The sequence below is a fragment of the Podarcis filfolensis genome (genome assembly GCF_964270895.1).
Source record: "Podarcis filfolensis genome assembly, chromosome: 2".
Taxonomy (NCBI): domain Eukaryota; kingdom Metazoa; phylum Chordata; class Lepidosauria; order Squamata; family Lacertidae; genus Podarcis; species Podarcis filfolensis.
Window position 1 is genome coordinate 124,671,050 of NC_139605.1, and position 24,347 is coordinate 124,695,396.

The 24,347-nt window shown below is 43.1% G+C and overlaps 1 protein-coding gene across 4 annotated transcripts in view; it reads right to left on the reverse strand.

Annotated features, from left to right (window-relative positions):
• Positions 1-1,459: 1,459 nt before the first annotated feature.
• Positions 1,460-24,347, reverse strand: part of GMIP (GEM interacting protein) — a 108,087-nt gene continuing 85,199 nt past the window's right edge. For all 4 annotated transcript variants that reach the window (XM_083599856.1, XM_083599855.1, XM_083599857.1 and 1 more), the window contains 10 exons: positions 22,917-23,044; positions 21,126-21,212; positions 18,583-18,675; positions 17,596-17,756; positions 16,497-16,685; positions 15,542-15,679; positions 12,986-13,182; positions 12,071-12,359; positions 9,558-9,669; positions 1,460-2,867 (listed from right to left, as the gene is read on the reverse strand). In XM_083599856.1, the coding sequence (XP_083455982.1) occupies positions 2,473-2,867; positions 9,558-9,669; positions 12,071-12,359; positions 12,986-13,182; positions 15,542-15,679; positions 16,497-16,685; positions 17,596-17,756; positions 18,583-18,675; positions 21,126-21,212; positions 22,917-23,044 (1,789 nt within the window). In that variant the 3' untranslated portion in view covers positions 1,460-2,472. The remainder of the gene's footprint in view (positions 2,868-9,557; positions 9,670-12,070; positions 12,360-12,985; positions 13,183-15,541; positions 15,680-16,496; positions 16,686-17,595; positions 17,757-18,582; positions 18,676-21,125; positions 21,213-22,916; positions 23,045-24,347) is intronic.

The window sequence follows — 24,347 nt, forward strand, 5'->3', positions numbered from 1 at the left end:
CTCCAACTTTGGTTGACCAATAAACTGACCAAAGGCTTAATAGCCCGCTTTGCGATGCATTACACCTGGTTGTCTCTTCTTGTTTCTTCTCCGCTCTGACCGAGGAACCTGGCATCCAGCCGGGAGTCGCCTCAGGTGCTCTCTGGCAACACTAGTGACAATTGCTTCACTTGTGGCAAATTTCCTATTCTGCTAGCATTACATTCTGTGTCAGAAATGGCATGTAGCCAGCAGGCGCATACAAAGGCATGTACTTCAGGGCATGCGTACAGGGCTGGAAGTCCCAACTGGTAGCAGGTTCCCCTTCACATGAAGTAGCTTGCCAGCCTGCAACCAAGGCTTGAACCTTTACTTTACCTTTTGACCTGGGGGACAGACAAGGCAGACATGGATCTGCCCACTCCTTCACTGCCCACTTCTGCCATCCACAGAGGTCACACAGAGAGCCAGTGTGGTGTAGTGGTTAAGAGCGGTAGTCTCGTAATCTGGGGAACCGGGTTTGTGTCTCCGCTCCTCCACATGCAGCTGCTGGGTGACCTTGGGCCAGTCACACTTCTCTGAAGTCTCTCAGCTCCACTCACCTCACAGAGTGTTTGTTGTGGGGGAGGAAGGGAAAGGAGAATGTTAGCCGCTTTGAGACTCCTTAAAGGGAGTGAAAGGCGGGATATCAAATCCAAACTCTTCCTCTTCTTCTTCTTCACCTGCTGTGGTGAGAGGACTCAAAGCAGGCAAGGAGGGGGGCTTACTACACTCCCCTTTCCTTTGCTCTTTCCAGGCACTGTCCACACTTTAAAGCTCTATGTCCGAGTGGTCTTTTTTCTTTTTGGTCTGGAGCTCTGCCCACCAAAACCCACTCTTTAAAGTTCAATCAGAGCAAATGGAAATCCACAGAAAACCTGACTTGATGTTTGCTTCAACTGAGCGTGAAAGAGCGGGTTTTTGCAGGCAAAGCTGGGAGGGGAGAGAGAGAGAGAGAGAACCACCATGCTGGGACATGGAGCTTTTAAGCATGGACTTGTGCCTGGAAAGAGAGGAGCTAAAGGTAAGTGTGTCTGAGCCCTAAGCATGGAGGACAGAACTGGGGAAGAAATGGTGGGAGGAGTCGCAGTCGCCTTGTTGTCTCCTACTCCATGGATGGCGGAAACATGCAGTATATGCAACTTCCTGCAAGGAACTGAACAAAGGAATTCCATCATCTATGAAGCAGCCAAAGCTGCACAGAGAACCTAAATATAGATGAGCGCCATCAGGCTGATGTTGAAACATCCTAGCAGCACCTTCTCCACCCACCTCTGCAGCAGGCAGCCTCCCAAGGGCAGTAGCTGTCCTGCCTCCATGTGTCCTCTGCCAGTCACGCTTCCCTCCTCACTTATAGCATTACAACTTACCTTTGCCCCAAACACTGCAATTCTAGGCAGGCACAGAAGAAGAAAAGGCACAGAAAATGTCACTGCAAAGCTTTGCTTCCTGAGAATCTGTTGTCTTTTGTAAAAAAAAAATAAAAAAACAGAACAAAAACGGTTTGTAGCTCTGAAGACTGCAAAGATGTGTTTGAATTTTTTGGGCAATACCCCCTGAAAGCTCAGAAGCAAGAGAGGTAGCTGTTACAAGATTTCCACAGCTCAGGCAGTGGGGCTCCATTGCCCCCTCGGTATGAACAGCAGCAGTAGAATAAATAATGCACAAAAGTAAGAAATAAAAATAATAGAAGTATGCAAAGTAAGAGAAGTTATGAAACTTTGCTTAATTTGCAAAATTTATATAGGTCATGGAACTCACCTTTCTCAATATTTTGGTATCTTTAAACCTGCCGAATATAGCCCTGCATGTGGCAGTCTGGTCTGGTTGAGCCCCCCATCATGTAGTCTCAGCGTAATGTCATCACCTTTTCAAACCATACCCAGCCCAGGTGGAAAAAACCACCCCTGAACTACCCTGGATTTTACTTGAACAGTCATGCCCTGCCCCCAAACACCCCAAATGTGTTTTATCCCCAACACGACCCCTGGAAAAACAGCCACCCCATGCTGACAAACGACTCCCCTGGGACCTCAAGCAACATCCTGCTATGCCTTAGGCTCTGCCCTTGACTCTTCTTCCCACCAAATGCTCCTGGCTGCCCCCTGGAAGTCGCCCTTCAGCATCAGCCCCATTTCGAGAGACTGCACCAATGGCTTTGTAGCTTACAGCAACCCAGCAGCTCCGCACTGGCTCCTCGCCTCCATTGCAAAGGCATTGCAAAGCAAGAAATGCAACAGTTAAATCTGGAGGGGGCATCATCCCTCCTAGGTTTCTGTGAGATACACCCAGGGCTGTTTCTTCCCCAGTTCTCAAGTGTACTCTTAGGTGAACAGCAGTTTTTCCTGCTTTTGCAAAGTTAGGGTCTAGTTATTCCAAATTGTTCCTGGAACTGGAATTCAAGCCCTTTGTCTGGTTTGCCTCCTAAAAAATTAAGACAAAAACATTTAAGGCTCAAGATTCAGTCCTGCTTCCTCCCAATGCATCCACAGGCTCTCCCTCCAGTGGGTTTTCCAGCCCTGCAGGACAGCAGTCTTGGCTCCCATTCTGAGTCTGGAACTTGGAGACAATCCTGGCAGTCTCCGGAGTGATCTCAAAGTGCTTGCGCTGCCCTCGAGTGTCTGGCGAGTTGCTGCGGCTGTTTGTACCTTGCTCCAGGAGACGGCTTCCTGCCTCTGAGCCAGCCATGGTAGCAGCCAGCAGGGGCAGACTGGATACTATGGGGGTGACAGTGTGAGGGTGCTTCACAGGCATCCGGCTGAAGCGCCCCCTGGTCTGTGGGCTGACATTGGCAGCTTCAGGGTCAAGTATAGCGTCATTCTGTTTGGTGCCATCACTGCTGTTCAACTCTGAGTGAGGAGAAGAGACATTATGGAGAATTAGGGAAGCAGACAACCTATTGAATGTATCATCCCAGGAAGCAACAAATCTTAACTTGAAAGATGTCCCAAATCTAAGGATTTAGATAGCTTATGGCTATGTGATTAAGAAAAGAAAGGTTAAAAATTATACAGAAATTAGGGGAAGGATTTGCTGAATTGACTTAATTAGAGAATGGAATACAGAAAGGGGAGGTATGAGGAGGTCGGGAAAGTAAGTTTTATGAATATAAGGGATTGAAATTATACTTGTTGTTGTATGTGTTCTGTTTGGTTTGTATGTAGAGATGCATTGTTCTTGTTTTTTTGGTTCTGTTTTTTCTATTTTATATAAATTCCTAAAACCTTAATAAATATATTTTTTTAAAAAAATAGATATCTTATGGCTAAAAACAAAGGAGGAATTCAAACAGAGTGAAATACATATGGAGAAAAAGCTAGGAGAGATGCATGAGTTGATAGACAAGAAAATAGAGGGAGTAGTAGGAGAACTGTCTAGTAAAATTAAACTTAACAGTTCGCTCAAAGACTATGGAAGAAACAAACAAAAAAATACAAAAAGAAATGAAAGAACAAAGGAAGGAGACAGATAGGATAAAAGATGAAATAGGAGAACTGAATAGAAATCAAGATCAAGTTGTAGATAATTTAGTGATGATTGAAATGAAACAGAAACAGCTAAACCTAAAGTTTAGAGGAGTAGGAGAAGAAGCAAATGAGAACATTAAAGAAAAAATGACTAAAGAACTAGTGAAATGGTTGGAATTGAAAGAAGAGGTCTCATATAAGATGGAAAATGCTTTTAGAATAAAAATGAGGTCTAAACAAGTAAAATCAAAAAAAGTTCCAGGAGACTGTTTAGTCATATTCAATTCGATAGAGATGAAAAATACAATATTAAGAACAAGCTATCAAAAGAAATTAATAATTGAAGGCAGACCAATTATCATTTTTAAAGAAATACCAACCAGACTCCTACGCAAAAGAGAAGGTTACAAACAGCTAGTAAGTGTTCTAAAAAAAAGGCATACAACATTGATGGGAGTTCCCAGAAGGGACCTCCTTCTTCTATAAAGATAAAAGATTCAGGATTACCGAGACCCAAGAAGTGAAGAAATTTCTGTGGAGATATGAGAAAGATCTTGGAAAAGTAGAGGAGAGATATGGAGGAAGAAATGGAGATGTAGAGGAGAGAAGAAGAAAAAGAGAGAAAGGAAAAGAACAGGAAGATAAAGGAAGGGAAGAAGAAGTAGAAGAAGAGGAAGAAGAAGAGGGAGTAGTGGAAGAAGAAGAGGAAGAAGAGGAAGAGGATACAGAAAACAAAACCACTCGAATTTAAATTATTAGTTGTTTGTAGATTGGAAAGTAAGCATAATAATGAATCTGAAAATTTTGTCATGGAATGTGAACGGTTTGAATGAAAAAACCAAAAGGAATAAAATTGTGAATGCCCTGAAAAGAAAGAATCTTGATTTAATCTGTATACAGGAGACACACGTGACCAAAAAGCATAAACATATTTTGATAAACAAAAAACTGGGGGTTGAGTTTATAAATTCTATTGCGGGGGGGAAAAAGAGGGGTAGCGATATATGTCAAAGAAAAACGGGAACCCAAATTAATCTGTAAAGACGATGAAGGAAGGATTTTGGGGGTACAAATTAATTTCCAGGGTGAAAAATTTAACGTGATAAACATATATGCCCCGAATCTGAACAAATTGGAATTTTTTAAGAAACTGGAACAAATATTGCTAGAGTTAGAGTGTAACAAGACGATATTATTGGGAGATTTTAATGGAGTGCCGGCACCAGAAATAGATAGACAATCAGAAAAGAAAAAACGTAACCAAGGGAAACTGCCAAGATCCTTTAATAACCTGGAGGAAAATTTTGATTTAATAGACATCTGGAGATACAAACACCCAATAGAGAAGCAATTCACCTTCTTTTCAGAACCACATAAGAGTTGGGGCAGAATTGATCAAATCTGGGTCTCAAGAGAACTAACATTAAGAACTCTGAAATGTGAAATCCAACCTAGAACTCTCTCTGATCATAATTCGATAGTTTTTGAAATAAAAGGTGTATCACAGGGCGGGTTCAGGTGGAGAATGAATGAATATCTACTGGAGAGTGAAGAAGTTATTGAAAAGGCCAAAGTCACCTTGAAAGACTATTTCAGTTTGAATCTTAATAAAGAAACAAGCATAGATGTAGTCTGGGATGCCAGCAAGGCGGTCCTAAGAGGTTTTCTCATCCAGCAAAACAGTTATAAGAGGAAAGTAAGAGAACAAAAGAAAGAGGAAATCCTCAGTCAGTTAAGAGAATGTGAGAAAAAATTAACAACAAATCCGAAAGACGAACAAAACATACAAATAATAAAAATATTATAAACACAGTATTCAATGCTAACAAGTCAAGAAGTTGAATGGAAAATTAAGTCAATGAAACAAAAATACTTCGAATCAGCTAACAAAACAGGTAAATTATTAGCTTGGCAATTGCGAAGAAGGCAAAAACAAAATGTGATAAATAAGATAAAAATAGAGGAGTAATTGATAGAAGACCCAAAAGAAATAAAGGAAAACTTCCTCAAATTTTATGAGAAATTGTATAAAAAGGAAGATGAAGAGATAACCCGAATAGAAAAATATTTAGAAGACTACAGCGGGAAAACTATAACAGAGGAAGAAAGAACTCAATTAAATAAACCCATAAAAGCAGAAGAGATCCAGGATGCGATAAAGAAGATGAAACCAGGGAAAGCCCCAGGACCGAATGGATTGTCAGCTAAATATTACAAAGTATTAGAAAACCAACTAACGCCAGTGCTATGTGACATCATGAATAACATCTTAAGAGGAGGAAAGATACCAGAGACATGGAAAAAGGCTCATATTACGATGATTCCTAAACCTGACACGGATAAACTAAATATAAAAAATTATAGGCCTATATCATTATTAAATAACGATTACAAAATCTTTGCAGAGGTGATGGCAAGCAGACTTAAAAAATGTCTAGTAAATTTAATACATAAAGATCAAGCAGGATTCCTCCCAAATAGGTTACTCAAAGATAATGTAAGGCATATCATAAACATCATTGAATATCTGGAGTGTAAGAATGAAATATCTGCAGCGCTGATTTTCATCAATGCTGAGAAGGCATTCGATAATGTTTCATGGCAGATCCTACTAAAAAGCATGGAGAAAGCAGGGCTAGAGGGCGAATTCATGGAAGGAATAAAAGCGATTTATTCGAACCAATCTGCTAAATTGATTATAAACAACAATTTAACAAATTCATTCAAAATTGAAAAAGGAACAAGACAGGGATGCCCTCTATCCCTGCTTTTATTCATTATGGTATTAGAGGTAATCACGAACAAAATAAGAGTAACACCAGAGATTCGAGGGATCAAAGTAGGAACGAAAGAATACAAACTAAAAGCGTAGGCAGATGATTTGATGTTATCCTTAGAAGAGCCGCAAAAAAGTGTTAGTAAGGCTTTGGAAATACTAGAAGAGTATGGTAAACTATCCGGTTTTAAGTTAAATAAATTAAAGACAAAAATGTTGACCAAAAAATTGGGAAAAGATGAAAGAGAAAAATTAGAGATACAGAATGGAATCAAGGTTGTTAAAAAAATAAAATATTTGGGAATTTGGCTAACTACAAAAAACATAAACTTAATTCAGGACAATTACTTTACAACATGGAAGGAAATTAAAAAAGATCTAGATACGTGGAACAGAGTAAAACTTTCGTGGTCGGGAAGGATGGCGGCAATAAAAATGAACATACTCCCAAAAATGTTATTTTTATTCCAAAACATTCCAGTGATTAGAGGTTCCACAATGTTTAAAGATTGGCAAAAAACTCTTTTGAAATTTATATGGCAAGGGAAAAGACCGAGAATTAGATTCAAATTACTCACAGATCGGAAAGAAAGAGGGGGATTCTTGGTGCCAAACCTGAAATTATATTTCGAAGCCTCCTGCCTTTGCTGGATCAAAGATTGGATTAATTTGGAAAACATTGACCTGCTAGACCTAGAAGGCTTCAACAACAGATTCGGTTGGCATGCCTATTTGTGGCTAAATAAAGAAAAGGTACATAAAGGTTTTTCAAACCATATTATCAGAGGGCCACTATATGAAGTTTGGGAGAAAAATAAAAAACTTTTGGAATGGAAAACACCCTGGTGGCTATCACCAATTTACATCCTAACAACCAAAAAAGCAAACATGGAAGGAGAAAGACTGACTTATGAAGACCTACTGATAAGATCAGAAAGCGGCTGGAAATTGAGAACATATGAGGAGTTGAAAGATAAATTAACAGGCTGGCTGCAATTTCATCAAATAAATGCAGTATGGAAGGAAGATAAAAAAGTAGGGATAAATGAGAAAAAATCTAAATTTCAGATAGAAATAATTGAAGGTAAAACCAAGTTATTATCTAAAATGTATAACATATTATTAGAATGGGACACTAAAGATGAAGAAATAAAGGAGGTCATGACAAAATGGGCAATGGACTTGGGATACAATATAGAATATGATAAGTGGTTGAAATTATGAAGCAGTGGAATGAAATTCACGGCATGCGTTACGCTTAGAGAAGATTTGGAAAAAATGATGTATAGGTGGTACATCACACCGGCAAAACTAGGGAAAATGTACAAAACAGGAAATAAGGCTTGCTGGAAGTGTAAAATCAAAGAAGGCAATTTCTATCATATGTGGTGCACCTGCGAAGAAATGAAGAAGTTCTGGGAACTTGTTTATAATGAGTTTAAAAAAAATAATTAAATACACTTTCCCTAAAAGACCAGAAGCCTTCTTACTAGGAATAATTGGGGATGAAATTAAAAAAGAAGATAAGACACTATTCCAATACGCAACAGTAGCGGCTAGAATATTAATAGCACAAAATTGGAAAAGCCCAAACACCCCAACTATCAGAGATTGGCAAACAAAATTATTTGAATATGTTGAACTAGCAAAAATGATGGAAAAAAAATAGAAACCAAAACAATACAAAGTTTATTAGTGACTGGAATAAATTTATGGTATACATTGAAGGAAACTATAGAAACTTAAAAACTACAGCAGGTTTGATATAAATCTTACGATGCGCAAACCATTAACAATTAAAGCTGCAGAAAAAAGAAAGAAGTTTTATTAAGAAGCCCGAAATCGGGAGGGAAGGAGGTCAATAGCTATGTAGAGGAAAGATTTAAAGATTTAAAGATATAAAAATTTAAGGAAGAAGACAAAGAATTGTAATGGAAACTGATGTTATTTTTGTGTTATGTATGGATATTTCTTTTGAAATTGTTGATTTGTTTTTTCTTTTGGTTATTTAAGTGAAATTCAATAAAAAGAAATTAAAAAAAGAAAAGAAAGATGTCCCAAAGCAATGCTTATTAAAAGTTAATGACGAGGAAAGCTCCTCTTTGATCACTTGCTTTGTTGGGCTTCCCCAAGCACTGGAGTTGAGGTGGAGAGGCACTGGGAGGAAAATGGTGGTTTTAATCCATGGCAGAGATTTAAATAAAGCAGGAATGATGGGACAAGGAGTTGTTGTTTTTTAAAAAAAAACAAAATAAAACCTAGTTTTATGATGGAAAAATAGCAGAGATGGATGCAACACAGAAGCTAACACAACAGAGCCTTTCTAAACTTCCTTCTTGCTGTACTCAAACCTTGTTTTAAACTGCCATTTCCTCCCCCGCAGTGTCACTTCTGCCTGCTCTATTCAAACCTCTGCCATTATTTTAAATCACCAGTGTTCCTCCATCCCTGCTTTATTGAAACCTCTGCCATTGTTTAAAACAACCACTTTTTCCCTCTCTGTGTGACTTTACAGCCCTGTTTCACTCATTTCTCTGCCATTGTTTAAAACTGCAATTTTCCTCTCAGTGTCTCTTTATCTCCCTTTACTCAAAACTTCTGTCATTGTTTAGAACAGTCCCTTCCCCCTGCTTTCGGTGTATCTCCCTGTATCTCCAGTACTCACACTTCTCCCTTTCCAATTCCTTAGCTGCCTCATGTGAGAGATATAAAATATGCAATGCTCTAAAATACTCCATAGTACTTTCATACAATGTTTTGACAATGAAGGTCCTTTAGTCAAACCTCTGCTGTGGTTTAAAATCACCATTTTTCTTTCAGTTCTCTCTATCTCTGCTTTACTCAAATGTCTGCCATTTCTTTCACCACTTCCCCCCTCTCACTGTCTCTCCCTGCCTACTCCTATGCCATGACCTCTGCTGTTGCGCAACCTGCCTTCACTTTTGCACCCCCACAGCACCATGACTTCACGCCAAACCAGGAGTGATGTGGCAGTACAAATCCTCCTATGGGGGGGGGTCATACCTTTCTTATTATATCGAGATATATCATTTGGGTTTGGCCATTCTAATACTAGAGCAGGCAAAATTTAGAATGCAGTGGCTTCTCGAAATGTTGATATAGAAACGTTATCTAGAGAGACAGGGTGTCTGGAAGTTATGAGGGAGACATTGTGGATCTTAATGGTTTGGAGGAAGAGTGGGGCACTGTTGAACCTGAAGAATACAATATTCTCTCCCCAAAATAGGAACCAATATTCTTTAAATGCCTGATCAGGATCTAGGAAAGAACTTTACCTATGGTTTCCCCACTTTCAGGAAAGTGGGTTTGCTCCATACACTGCTTCTGCCTGGCAGAATCCACAACAGTGCTATTGTCTTCATCCAGATACGGCTTAGAGGAGGACTTCTGTTGGAAGGAAAAGCCATGATTGTGAATCTGTGTATTGCGCTCCCCATATAGCCACACCTGTATGAAGGTGTGGCTGCTGCAAGAAAAGCAAACTTGCAAAAGGACTTTCAAAAAGCTAGAATCAGAGTCAGAGGGAAAGAATCCCATTACTGTGTGTGTATATAATCATTTAATTACAGAATTTCATTTAAAAGTTTTAAATTCAAGTGCCACATTTTTTAAAAAAATGTGTGTGGGGGAGTATTTTCATTATTTTATAAATATTTTTGTTTCAGAATGTTCCCTGTTGAAACATCCATTTTGCTCACATTTTGTTTTCAGAATTTGAAACTGGTCACTGCCATTTGTCGTATTATGTGCTTTTGAAATGTCAAAAAATGGATCTATTCTGATAAAGTTGAAATGTTGGCAAAATTTTGCTTCCCCCACCCCCATACACTGCTTGGCAATTTATTTTTTAAAATTGAGATCCTTGTAAAATGTAGAACATTGGTGTCTCCATCACAGTTTGCACCACAGAGGTCAACCACATGCAGACTGACAAGCTCAGAAGAAAAGATGGAGGCAACAGAATATGAGAAATGAGGGAGCCTTGTATGCCCAGTAATCATAAGGCCTGTTACTCATATTGGCAGTAGTCTTAGAGCCAAGGTATGTGCTGAGCAGAAGCACATGGACTGTACTGTGTCAAACTACAGATCAGGGACTGCATTTTGAATTTTCTCCCATAAAACACTGCTTGCATATATAAAGCTTAGGAGAAGAGTTCTAGGCTAATTTTTCCCTTGACATGTTAGATTTTCATGTGCAAAAGGTCATGCATATGTGACTCAAACATGCAATTCCTTTACCTGTAGCAAAAAGGGGTTCAGTCCAAAACAAAACCATCATGTGATTCTTCCACAGCTCAGCTCTTATAGTAAATTCAGAAATGGTCCACATTACCTAGTACCATCAACCTTGACTAGTAACAGCTTGATACGTCTCAAAAAATAAAAAATAAAATAAAAATCACCTGAGATCCTTTAGCTATAGAAACCAATGGTAACTGTCAGTGAGGTGCCCTGGCTCTCCCAGCTTCCAAGCACCGTATGCCGCAGGCACTTATGGAAGGAGCTTGGCCCTGGGCAATACAGTGGAGCCAGTCCATTGCTCTTGCCCTTCTGTGCCTGCACAGTGCTGAGCTCCCTGGGCCTCAGCTGCCTCCCTCCAGGAAGCTGGGAGAGCAGCAGCATCTCAGCCCACCAACAGCAACTGGATACCAAGGATGGAATATGTGGCCACATGTAGGGAAGGCATTTGTACTATAACCTGGCTATTTTCACCCCTGTCCTGACCTTAGCAGCTACAGGACAACAACATGGTATGATCATTTTTCTCCTGACCTGGATACAGTCATGTTGTCCCACCAATGTCAAATACTCCTTTTATACATGATGATTTCTATATTGAATCTGGCATCCTGTGTTTTTGCAATTACCGTATTTTTCCATGTATAAGACAATGTTTTTGGCTAATTTTTAAAGTCATAAATTGGGGTTTGGTTTATACAGAGATGGGGGATGCGGGTGGCGCTGTGGGTAAAACCTCAGTGCCTAGGACTTGCCGATTGCATGGTCGGCGGTTCGAATCCCCGCGGTGGGGTGAGCTCCCATCTTTCGGTCCCAGCTCCTGCCCACCTAGCAGTTCGAAAGCACCCCTAAGTGCAAGTAGATAAATAGGTACCGCTTTATAGCGGGAAGGTAAACGGCGTTTCTGTGTGCTGCACTGGTGCTGGCTCGCCAGAGCAGCTTCGTCACGCTGGCCACGTGACCTGGAAGTGTCTCCGGACAGCGCTGGCCCCCGGCCTCTTAAGCGAGATGGGCGCACAACCCTAGAGTCGGACACGCTGGCCCGTACGGGCAGGGGTACCTTTACCTTATACAGAGATGGTGAATGCACAGGAGTTTTAAGAAACACTACTTACCTTCCTGTGGCTGCCATGAAAAAGCTGCCAGAACCAGTTCTGCCAGCCATCACAGGCTGATTGCCGGGAGGATCTTTAAATTTTCTAGCAAATGTCTGGGTTGGATTGTGTGTTTGGCGGGGGGACTGGGGGTTACACTTTGCCCACTTGGCCAAAAAAAGCTCAACAACCTTCTGCTGCCACCAATCATCCAGATTTTCACTTCTAGAGATATGGCAACCCTAAAATATCGATTTCTTAATTTTGGGTTAAAAAAATAGGGGTCGTCTTCTACATGGGAGCATCTTATACACAGAAAAATACGGTACTTCCCCTATTCTTAGCACCACCATTTTGAGGGGTGCCCATGGAAGTATATCTGTAGAGGCAATGTGGGAAGGAGTAGGGAAATGAAGGGAAGCATGTGCTTGGGAATACCGCCCCCACTCCTACCTCAGAAGGTGCATCAACATCTCTTTCGCTGCTTGAAAGAGCTTCATTGGTAATTACTTCTTTCAAAGAGTTTTCACGTTCACAAAGCACAGATGGAGGCAGGTCATCCATCCCAAAAATCCTTTCGTAGTTGAGGATGAGAAACTCAATCAGCTGGGACTGGTACCCTGAGTCCACGAGGCACGACATGGAAACTTCATTGCTCAAGGGAGGGTGGATTAGTGTGGGCCCAAATATGATCCCCAGGTTGTTGGGAGACATCTTGTTATCCTCATATCTCTCAGCCACTCTTGAGGGGGGAGGAGAGAGAATGAATCATCAAAGGTCTGAACCTAAACATTTTCCAGAAATGGGAGACACTGAGGTGCTTAGGCTACGTTTTCAGTAAGGTAGGTAGTCATTTTCATTTTGTGACTTTGTGGATTCAGGGCTTCTCCACTTCATTCTGAAAAGCATTTCCATGGTTGGCATGCATGGGATGGGTCCTTCATCACTGGTTCCATTCAATAGGGGCTGTGACACTTAGGCAACTGCATTCCACATGGTACAGCAATGATGATAATGTCAGAGAAGGGATCACATTTTCCCAGCAGTATAATATTGCTGCTTGAGTACTGGAAAAATACAATACCCCTTCAGGAGTGCTACCTTGAGGGAAGAGGAACAAATTGGAACAAATGGCAATCTGCAGAAAACCCAGTTGCCATTTGGCCCATTTCAGAAGGAAACAGCAGGTTTTCCCAGGGGAAAGTGGCAGGGCAAACAGAGGTGTGGACCAATGGATCTGTATTGAAACTGGATACTTAACTCTTAAGGATATTTATACCCCACTTTAGAGCTTTGCAAAGAGCATCCAAAGCGGCCCTTATTCCTACAAGAAAAGAGCTCAGGAGTCACTGCTGGTCTCCCTGTTACCTGTAGAGGTGAGCAATGAGGTGCCGTAATGTGTTATAATTTGTTGGTAGCAGTTTGCGCAGTAAATCCTTTGTACTCTTGATGGGATCTGCCAAGGTCTTGGCATCAGCCCCTGTTCTGTATTCCATTCTCTGCACGCTCCTGGAGAGAGCCATGAAATCATCATACAGCTCGTACGGGAGCACAGGACTGGAAAGCTGTAAGAAGAAGGGAGGAGAAGATTTAGAAAAAAAACCCTTTACATGCGACTGCAAACATTTTCAGAGAAATGAGCGAACCACTTCCAGCAGAAGGTAAAGGTAAAAGCTCTTGTTTTCAAATATACCTTCTTTTATTTTAATTGTATTGTTTTATTGTGTCATCGTTTGCTGTCCTGGGCTCCTTTGGAAGAGCGAGATAGAAAATAATTAATTGATCATCACAATCTTGTAAAAAATGCTGGTCTCCCAGGAGAAGAGCCTTCCTCCCTCAGCCACAGATCTATCATAGCATCTGGAGAGCCTACAGCTGCTTTCGACAGTACAAAGAACAATGGAAAATAGAGAGCAGAGCAGATGCAACAGAACCATGGGCAGTCATGGGATGCCCTAACTACTCCAGGCAGGGGTCACCGACATTTTGGGGGGCCATTTGAAAATTGTTTTGGTCACCATAAACCCACACCCACATGCACAAACACTTCAACCAAACCCTAGAGATGGGAAGGGAAATTGATTCAGTTTGCATTTAAAGAAGAAGATACCTAATTCACACACTGTGAAAAGATGCAGGTACTGGAACAGAGCCATGCTTTAAAATTCACACTTTTCTGTAATTAGCAGCACAGTTCTCCAGCCCAGCAATGTGCACAAAAATACATATAGTTGAGAAAAATGTGCACAAAACTGCCTATATTAGAGAAAATCACATGCAAAAATGCATTATATTAGAGGAAACAGCACAGCTCAGGGGGAAATGTGCATAGTAGAAGTAAGATGGTATACAAGCACATGCATATGAGGAGAAGTTTGCCCTAAAACACTTATGATTTTTATGAGGACTTTAAATTTTTTTTAAAAATTGCAAAGAAATGTGGAATTGTGGAGAACTGAATGTTGGAAAAATGTGAAACCGAAATTGCCCATTTTGCCCATTTCTACTAAGCACACACCACAACCTATTCTACTGGCTACAAGAGAATGCTTCTTTCGAGCCTAATTTCAGTGAAAGCTGAGGATCCTGGTGACCCCTGAATTAAGGGTTACTGTGCACATATGCAATAAATAAAAATACATAATAAAACTAGTTAGAAATATCAGGGAATAAAGGAACAGAAGGAGCAGAATAACTACAGATTGGGGCACGTGCTGTGCAACTCATGAGCAAGCAAGAAGGAGCAGCAATGCCACAATAAACAAGACTAATGTAGAGTGTCTAGGACTTGCCGATCAGAAGGTCAGCGGTTCGAATCCCTGTGACGGGGTGAGCTCCCGTTGCTCGGTCCCTGCTCCTGCCAACCTAGCAGTTTGAAAGCACGTCAAAGTGCAAGTATATAAATAGGTACTGCTCCGGCGGGAAGGTAAACAGCGTTTCCGTGTGCTGCTCTGGTTTGCCAGAAGCGGCTTAGTCATGCTGGCCACATGATCCAGAAGCTGTACGCCGGCTCCCTCGGCCAATAAAGCGAGATGAGCGCCGCAACTCCAGAGTCAGCCACGACTGGACCTAATGGTCAGGGGTCCCTTTACCTTTAATGTAGAGTGTGTGGGAGTTTTGTAGTCAAACCTAACAATGCATACCTGTGCTAGTTAGTATGTGAAGGGGTTAAGGACTACAGAGTTCAAAATTACTAGAGTAGACTCTGTGATGTCACATCCCCTTTCCTCCAAGGAGGGAGGAACTAAAGGTTTCATATTCCTTCCCCTCTCCCTTTGAACCATGTAAGTTGAGCAGATGTCTGAGCCTGGGACTTCAGACTCAGTCCACATGTTTGAGAATCACTTCTGTATTTTGTAAGCAAGAATACCTTACTTGTGTTGTTTCTGCTGTAGCATTGAACAACGCATGAGTGAGACCAGTGATTACTGAAATAAAGCATTTAAACTTACTAAAAGTTGTGGTCTATTAAGCTCAAGAGGGGCAGAGGCAGGGGAGAACTGTAAGCACTCATATTGGGACATTTAAAAGTCTAATGACCTATATTTCCCATGCTTTGTAAACGCAGTCTAGATCTGTGTTTTAAACTCTGCTGGGGGCTGCTCTGGCTGAAGTCAAGCCCCACACCCTATTTCTGAATTCATGCAGTCAGCTGTTTTTCTTTGTAGTTCCCCACACATCTGGGACTTCAGGATTAATTGGTATTCACCAGTTATTTCCCAACAGATTGAACCCAGTTGCATGTTTATTTTTTTATATTACATTTGTTTCCACCTTTAGATAAAATAGCACACACACCCGAAAAGGGTTGGGGATGTGTAGCTTGATGAGTTCCCAGAGTCTGCTAAAGACATAAATTTTGGGAAACCACTCTCAGGTTTAGAGAAATGAAATTCTAAGGATGTCTCCCCCTCCATTTCTTACCTCCTTAAGGAAATGTTTAAGGACTCCAGTGATGTCATGGGGTGAATGATCCGAGAGCTCCACCAGCCTCCAGCCACTCTCAAAGGCCTGACACAGCCTCTCCACCCGTGATTTGGCTCCACTGATGCGGTAAATGCCCTGCGTCAAGGACAAAAAAGAGACTGGGCCTGAGGCCACCACACATGATGTATGTGTCAGAAAGGGACCTGGGATTTCTCTCTGACTCAGCAGGGAGACGGAGGTGTGTGTGCACGAGACTGGACTGCTAGCACATGAAACTGGGAAATCCACATGGACTGAAACTCTGAGGCAGCTCTTGAAGGCCATAAGCAGACACCTTAGCTCACCAGGAAGTTAGGGCTACCGCGCAGAGTGAAAGAAAGAGTCTAGGGATGCCTCACAACTCTCTGACTCCCCCCCCCCCGCTGTTTCCACCCGCCACTTTCTGCACCTTCCCTGAACTGCTGCAATACAGACACGCAAAGAAGCAGACAACCTGTCTTTTCTTCATAGGTAAGCACCTAGTCTGCTCCTCATTAGAGGTGAGGCTGTTCATCACCTTAAAAATTCCCAATAACTGGGAACTCCCACCACTGTCTCCTTCTTACTGTGATAGGAGAATGGCGGATATAAAATTTTGCACCAGCAGAAAAGCTCAATTCTTCACCAGAAATCCTGTTCTGTTCCCTGCTTATTTGTGGGATTTCACCAGGCATGACTCACGCATTTCTTTAGGATTAATGTCTAGAAATTTTTTTGCTCTGGTTTGCTGCACTTGCACAGAACTGAGGAATACAAATGAGCCAATCATAGTCTAATAGTTACTCAATTAATTCAGCCTTTATGTTTGGGCAGCAGACATATGTTTATGTCTTTATGTTTTGCTGCTCACTCTGGGTTCTGAGAGGTATGGAGTTTGAGCACTGATGGATTTCTGCATGCAGGGACACGTTACCTGCACTCCCAGGGCACGCCTTTCTATTTCCGAGGTACACTTTGCCACAATGAATGGCACTTCTTCTGGGAAATCCCGTGACACTTGAACGAAGTCGATCCCAAAGAGCGATGCCCGTGCCGGCAGTTTCTGGTGACCACAGCTGATGAGGAGGCTCTCCAGGCATTTCTTGTGACAGGTCAGGCAGCACTGCAAATGGCCCAAAGATCCCGTGTTACTCTGGCTGAACTCTTTCCCAGCCCCAAAGGGGCCCCTTGCTAATTTCTCACATCTCAGTACTCTGAGGCAGGTGTAATGCACCAACAGCAGAGGAAAAGCATTTCCATTTGTGCTTCATTCTCTTTTCCAGGTTCCACATCCAGACACAGGGGGAGTCAGAGCACAAACTCCATCTTCTTTTACATGTCTCATTCACATTGGCAATCAAATCTCATTGAAAAACATTCATTAAGTGGAGTTAACTTCACACAAGTGGAGTGTGTGAGGATATGGCGAATGTTCAGAACAGCCTGTCTCAGGGCAAAACACGGAACTAGATTAGTAGATTTACAGCAGCATCCTATTTATGTTCACACAGAAGTAGTGCTAAGTGGCAGAGGAAGCCGCTTGGGCGCCTGGGGCGGCGTGCCCAGGGGCGAGGCAAGGGCGGGGTGCACTGTGGGGCCTCTAGAGTCTGCCTGCCTCCTCCCACTCAGCCGCCCTGCAGCTGGGGGGGGGGGAGGCAGCAGGTGGACCTTTTGGGCAGTGCGGAGCCTGCGGGCGCTCAAGCCACCGCGTCTCTCTCAGGAAAGACACATGGCTCGGGTGCCCTACAGGCCCCGCAGTGAGTGCTGCCTGGCATTTTGTCACCCACCTCAGTGGTGACACCCGGGGTGCACCACACCCCCCGCACCCCACTTCCTCTCCCCTTGTATACATACGATCGCAACCAAAATCCTAATTATTTCCAGACTTAAAAGTCTAAGAATCTGCCTCAGGGCTTTATGCTGTAAGCTGGGGCCAATTTGTGTGCCTCTCCCTTTCCAGTGCCCAAGTGCCAGCCTGCCTGAGATCTGAACCTCTTGTTGCAGCAAAGCAGTTCCCTTTAATGCTCACTGACCTCTTCACATTCTACGCCTTTGACCACTACGTTCTCACATTCTCTGCATTTTGAAGGGCCCCTCAGCTTCCGCAGATGGTGGGTCTGAGCAGCACTGGACAGGTTGATGTTCTTAAAGTGGTAATGGGACAAGCCATTTTCAGAGGCAGCATCAGTGAGATCTGAAAAGAGGGTCAGGCATGTGACTATTGTCCTCTGTTAGACTGCAGACATGGCTTCTAGATTAATAGTTAAACATGCACCTTCTACACAAAGAACAGATAGCAGAGGGTGGGAAGCACTAGAATGCACAAAGGAAGGTTTCTTCAAACTCAGGCTCAAAAGGCTCTCAAGTGCCAGGGGGCTGGGAAAGCTGGAGAAGGTAAAGCAGGAACCTCGCCCCTTCTTAACCAGATACATGGAAGTGCAGCAGCACCCTGGGCTGGCCCTCACACGGCAGGTTCACTCACATTTCCACTTGCCTCGTGTCAAGAAAGTGATTCAAATGTGGTTAAATTTCTTGTGGGTTGACTTTCCATTCTGCTTTTTTGCTGTTGATTTCATTGTGATTAGGCCAAGAGACATTACTACCTTGCAATTTGTCCTCCAATCCTCTTCAGATATTGAGTCCACACAGAAATCCCAGCATCCATAAAGCCCCTTTAATTCTGGCATGGCAGAGGAGATCATGTGGTAAAATCGTTCCTGAACAGTACCATTACATGATCAAATTTCCCCCTCCCCTGTATGAAACATATTACCTTTCCGTAGAAAAATATACATCAGAAAAAGGACACGAGCCCTTCATTTTCCCCAAAATGTAGGTTTTCTCCTGGGAGGCGTTTTTGCTTTTATGTGGGAACATTCAACATGCAGTCTTCACCTGCAGTCTAAAGCTGTACATGCCCAGAACTGATTAACCTCATGATCTGCCATTTGTCTAGCATTTGCAGTTATAGGACTCTTCCCTCCCTCGTTCATTTCCCCAGTCTGTGGCTTGTTTCTCACCATGGTCATAGGCTTGCATTAAATCTTTGCCTTCACAGTCCTCAGAGGAGGACACAGTGCCTGTGGATGGAGCTTTCAACAACTTCTTGTGGCCTAGACATGAAGAACAGATTAAAAACAGAAAAGGAAGCCACTTAAGAGCCAGAAACCAGTTAAATTCAAAGTCACACAGGATTCTGCTTAGGATGCTTCTTCTGTGAAAAAAGAAATTACTTCCTTGAAAAGGAAAGAGTGCTCTACAGTTTTAGGAACTGGGTTCAGTTAAACCTATAGACAGCCTTGTTGAAAATTTAGACCATCTTTGTTTCACTGCAATATTAACAATTTGAAGTGGTTTTTCCCCTAATTCTCCAGCTACTTATCTCAAGGTAAATATAGAGATGCTCATGGTAACTGGCTCTAGAACTGGAAAAGTTAATTGGTGGAATTCAGCATTGAGTTACTACAGATGTTCCGTCTGTACAAACATCCCTCTTCTGTTCTGGGGTTCTCCTGCTCTCCCAGAGTGAATTGCAGGGGGGGCACATGGAGTGAGGAGAGTGGAGGGAAAGCCAGTTGGACAAGCAAAAGCCCTTGTACATCCCGCCCAACGAAAATGCCCATCCATCACAGTTCCTGGGTATAGGCTTTCTCCTGGATACAACCAGGAGAGCTTTCTTATCAGCTTCAACATACAGTGGGCACTCGGGTTGTGAATGTGATCCATGCGGGATGCACGCTCACAACCTGCAGTGTTCGCAACCCGCAGCGGCGCGTCTGCGCATGTGCAGGTTGTGATTTGGCGCTTCTGCGCATGTGCAGCCGCCAAAACCCAGAAGTAACCCATTCCGGTACTTCCGGGTTTTGGCTGGTCCATAACCCAAAAAAACGCAACCTGAAGCCTCTGTAACCTGAGGCATGACCGCATTTCTTAGAGAGAAAGAGTGATGTTGACACTACCAAGCATACCCTGGCAAATTCTCAACGGGACCACTGCAATGCACTGTATGGCTACCCTTGAAGAAAGTTCAGAAACTTTTATTGGTCCAGATTTGTTTATTTACATTAAAGTTTATACCTGGATTTCCCTCTCCATACTAAAGAAGTGCAAAGCCACTAAGATCAATTAAAGCAAATTTACACAAATAACCTAGTATTTAATCTTTTATTGTTTGCAACATAAGGAATGTTTTAAACAGAAAATCACACTGTAGAACTTATGTAAGATGATGATGAAATAGACAAGTGGGAATTCCATGGGTGAGATTTGCCTAAGGAGCCCTGTCAGAGGAAGCCCTGAGTCAGGGTCTCCGCAGAGGGGCTTTCCGCTTCCTCCCCCCACCCCACCCCCAAAGTTGGGTCCCAGCTGGGGTGTCAGGAAAACCCCCAGAACAGTGCATGGAGGAGCAGAGATAGCTTTATCTGGCAAGCTTGCAGGGCGGCATTGTTTGCCAGAGATGACACTGAACTCCACCCCAAGTTTCTGGCACTGTCTAAGTTCAGAACACAGAAGATATGCAATTCTGTATAGACATCAATTGTGACGTGGGGTGGTATTCAGCTAAGCTTTAATCATAGTAGATTCACTGAAACTAATGAACATGACTAATCTGAGGCCATTAATTACTCTGAGTAAAATGAAGCTAAATACCACTCATGTTTTCCTGCCTGCTATTTTTACATATATTTTTATAGCTTACGTTTCAAGGATGGAGACTGTGGGTGCTTAAAGCATTGCCCACCCCCAAAACAGAAAATGCATCACCCCCCCCCAAAAAAGGACAAAGGAAATGCATAAAATTTGCAGATGCTAATTTATATGTATAGACGCAAATTTAGAAATAATTGCTATAATATAAATAGACTCAGTGCCTCTGCTTTCCCTTCTTAGGGATCTTTATTTGTCAATTGGACTTGGGCTGCATAGACCTTCAAATTGCCCTCTGTAAAGCAGGACATGGGGCCACACTGAGAATGGGTTCCCAGTACCTGCGTGCTGCAGGCTTGTACGTCAGTCTCTGCAGGCAACATTTGCAGATCTGTGCTCTCTTTAATATCTTTTCCTTTAGATATGGATACTGCTGACATGAAATTAGAGTATCAATTCAGAATGTTGTTTTAATATTATGGGTATTTTATTTACAGCACACTCTTCCTGCAGACTCCTGGTGGTTTTCCATTCAGGTCCACAGTTACATAGCTGCAGTGAATCTGCGGCATCACTTCCTCCCAGACCATTCATGGGGCCTCCAATTCAGAATGTATTAATGCATTAATTCAATTTTTAAAAGATAATTTAGGGATTGCAAAGGAAGCACAAATTAAATTGCCATTCAGTTTTTTTAAAAGGCATATTTGAAATTCAAAGCCCACTTTTGAAAAACAAATTAAAACCTGGTATTTTAAAGTGATTTGGTTGCCCTTAATAGAAGAGGCACATTGCAAAAAAAATAACCAAGCATGCAGATTTATATGTGCTGAAAAACAAAGTTATGTGGAAAAACCTGAAGGCCTCGTGTTAATGGATGTTTATTATTTTGCAACATTTCATACTTTCCTCTCACCTGGGCTGGAGGCAGGTGACTCTAAGGACTGGCCCTCAGTACTCCCTCCCAGACTCTCTGTGTCACTGTGGGAGGATTTGCTGCCACCTGGATAACAGATTGAAACAAAAGCTGTGTGGAACTCATATTTTCACTGTGATGTAGGCAATACGAGAGCACTGTCATCGCCCACAGTTTCGATTCATGCATGCAGCTCAAATGTGTTTTAAGGTTTCATAACCCAGTCAAACTGAACCTGTAAACATCCAATTCCCTTTGCTAATGAAGGAGGATTGGGGCCGGCACCACTGTAACAGACAGGGGTAAATCACCGGGAAAATGTGATGTCTTTACATAGTCAAAGAAATGGGGAGCAGCAGCCAGGAAGACTCGTCTGACTTAAAGGAAGCAGAGAACAGCTGCTGGACAGTTCACAGGTCAGAAGGCATGGCGAAAACTGTTCACTTTGGCCAGTGCCTACACTACTCGGGGGAATTCAGTCTGACTTCTACTAGATTGAGGTAATTTCATTGCAGCAAGCTGCAGCAATCTTATAGAGGAGATACCCTGTTGCGATTCAGTGGCGAATCTACCCTCTAGGCAGCTTCTCCAGAGTTAATCACCTTCTGTCTTTCAGGCAATCTGGACAGGGATTCCACAAACACACAGCTTTCCAGGGCAGTATGAAGTTACTTTTTCAGCCAAATAATATAATAATATAACAATAGTTTGGGTGGGGGGAGAGGTGATATGGATAGCTTTCAAATCTTTTATGAAGATAGGAAACAAAAGAAAACAAAAAATAGAATTGTAAAATGTTGGGTGAGGGTGTCTGAGGTAGACATTAGAAATTTTCAGCTGCTGATCCTTGTTCTGTCTCCACCTTATTTCCGCTAAGGTCTGAAAGGAGCATCCAAGAAACAGGGCTAAGAAGTGAGGATCCAGGAGACTGAAAAGGAAGTCAGGGGGCTCCCGAAATGACTAGTTAGGACCTGGGACAGGCAGCTGGTGGCCCACAAGCTGGACTCAAGAAGCATTTTTGTGGCCCTACCGACTCTCAGTCAAAGTATGTTTAAGACACTGATCTCTCACTTTGACGTGCTAGGAAAATAAGATTTTCAAATGGTAACAAATAGAGATATCCTTCACTTTAAGAATACACCCCCTCTCTCATTTATTATCTTTTTATGTGTGAAATCATATCTATAAGTTCTGCTAAATCTGAACTTTTATGTCCTCCTTAATATCCAAGCTGTTACTGTTAGAAGACGCCAGAGTTTTAAATGAAGTCTACCAATGCATGGAGAAGAGGGTTTTCCCTGATACTACAAAGTTGCCCCCCACCTCAAACTAGCAATCCCAAGGTAGAGTGACCACCTTGACCCCAGTCACTGAAGGGAGAGCATGGGGTTTGGGCAGCCCTGGTCTGTGCGTCGGGGCGCAGCGGTGGTGCCACCCTCTGAGCACTTGCGGTGCTGCGGATCCCTGGACAGGGCAAGGCCACAGTGAGGCCAGGGCACGCAGGTGCACGGACAGGAGCCCTGGACTGGCTCTGCATGAAAGCAGGCCCAACCTCAGCCCCACCCCTTCCAGGAAACCTGTTGTGATGCCAGGCTGGCCCCACCACACAGGCTGGTGCTGGGTTCTGGACGGGGTGGTCCTTGAAATGCGTCATTGTCTTTCCTCGGCCCTTCTCTCCGCTCCAGCCCTGTGAGAACCATTCACTGATCTAGCTGGGCCATGGCAAGAATTATGGAACAAAACTGAAGGACAATAAAACAGAAAATTGACTTTAATGTAAACATAACTTACTTTGCTCACTGCTTGAGGACGATGGCTTTCCAGAGGCATCTTCTGAGGAGCTGCTGAGGTCAGCTGCAGATGATGAGATACGAGTATTGTGTGAAGCATTCTTTCTTCTGGCATTGGTGGGGGGTGACCTGAGAAAGCAATGCATCTGTCAAGCACTTCAGTTTTCTCAAAGGATGCAAACATTTAATGGTCAGTAAAGAACTTGTTCATGAGTTGGTGCGATGGTTCAATGGTTTTGCCACTGCAGGTGGCAGGCTGGTGCATTTGCTGCTCCCATCATGTGTAGGCACACTAGCCTTCATCAAGCAGCTAGCTGGAAGAAGATATTTCTTGTTTTAAAAGGACAGAAGAGCATCTCTACCTGTGGAGATGGTGCTGCACTTCCACCATTCTCCAACAAGCCAGACTATGTGCAGTAAGAAAAAAGATGGAAGATGTCCTGGCAAACCATAGGCAGATTGCAAATGGAGGACAGCTTTGTGTGGACCCTTCTAAGATATCCGTGAACCCTTGTTCCATACTCAGTGCCTGGTGTAGATGCAGCTCGTCTCATAAGTTATTGTCCTGGGCCAGGGCATAGCTAGCTGCTAGGGTGCCCGGTGCAGCGTGCGCGTCCTGGGGGTGGGGCACGCTGCATGGACCCTCTCCGCTGTCTCCCCCTCAGCTGTAGGAAGAGGCGGTGGGCAGACGCAAGCCCCACGCTGCCATTTCAGGCAGTGCTGAGCCTGCAGGCGCTCAAGCCACCACGTCATTCCCAGGAGAGACGCGTGGCTCAAACACACTGCAGGCCCTGTGGTAAGTGCCAGCCCCCGTGGTGTGGCACCCAGTGCCAGTCGCGTTTCATTATGTTTGTTGACTGAACTAAAAAGTTTCGTGAGCCCAATTTTTTTTTTAAAAAAGTTTTAACTAATATTTTTGTCATTTTGTCACACCCCCCCCCCACTGAAGACACCCGGGGCAGTTCACACACCCCTTCCTCTGCCACTGCCCTGGGCTATGACCACCCTAAATGAAGAAAGGTACCTACACAATCACTAACCATTACAAAAGCTGGCTCTGGATCATGCTTCACCTTCAACAAATGAAATGGATTCTCCTACAACCTGTGCCTACTTTATCAAGCAGTCCTTGACATCACCATTTCCCAGACAGTGGACCACTATGGGCCTCAGTCCACTTTCAGGTAGGTCTCCCTTTCAGCTCAGCGCCTCTTCTCTTGATGTCCCCTTGGGGTTGGATGGGTGCCAGCACCAGTGACTCCCCCCATACTGAGCAAAGGTGGCTGGGAGGGAGAGGAGAGAAGGAAGGTTTGCTTCCTGTGAGAGGAAAAGGCCAGAGGAAGGAGGGCTGAAGGAAATTAGAATAAGAGATAAAAAGTTAATTTTAAAAATAACAACAGCAACAATAACTTGGGAATAAAAATGACATTTA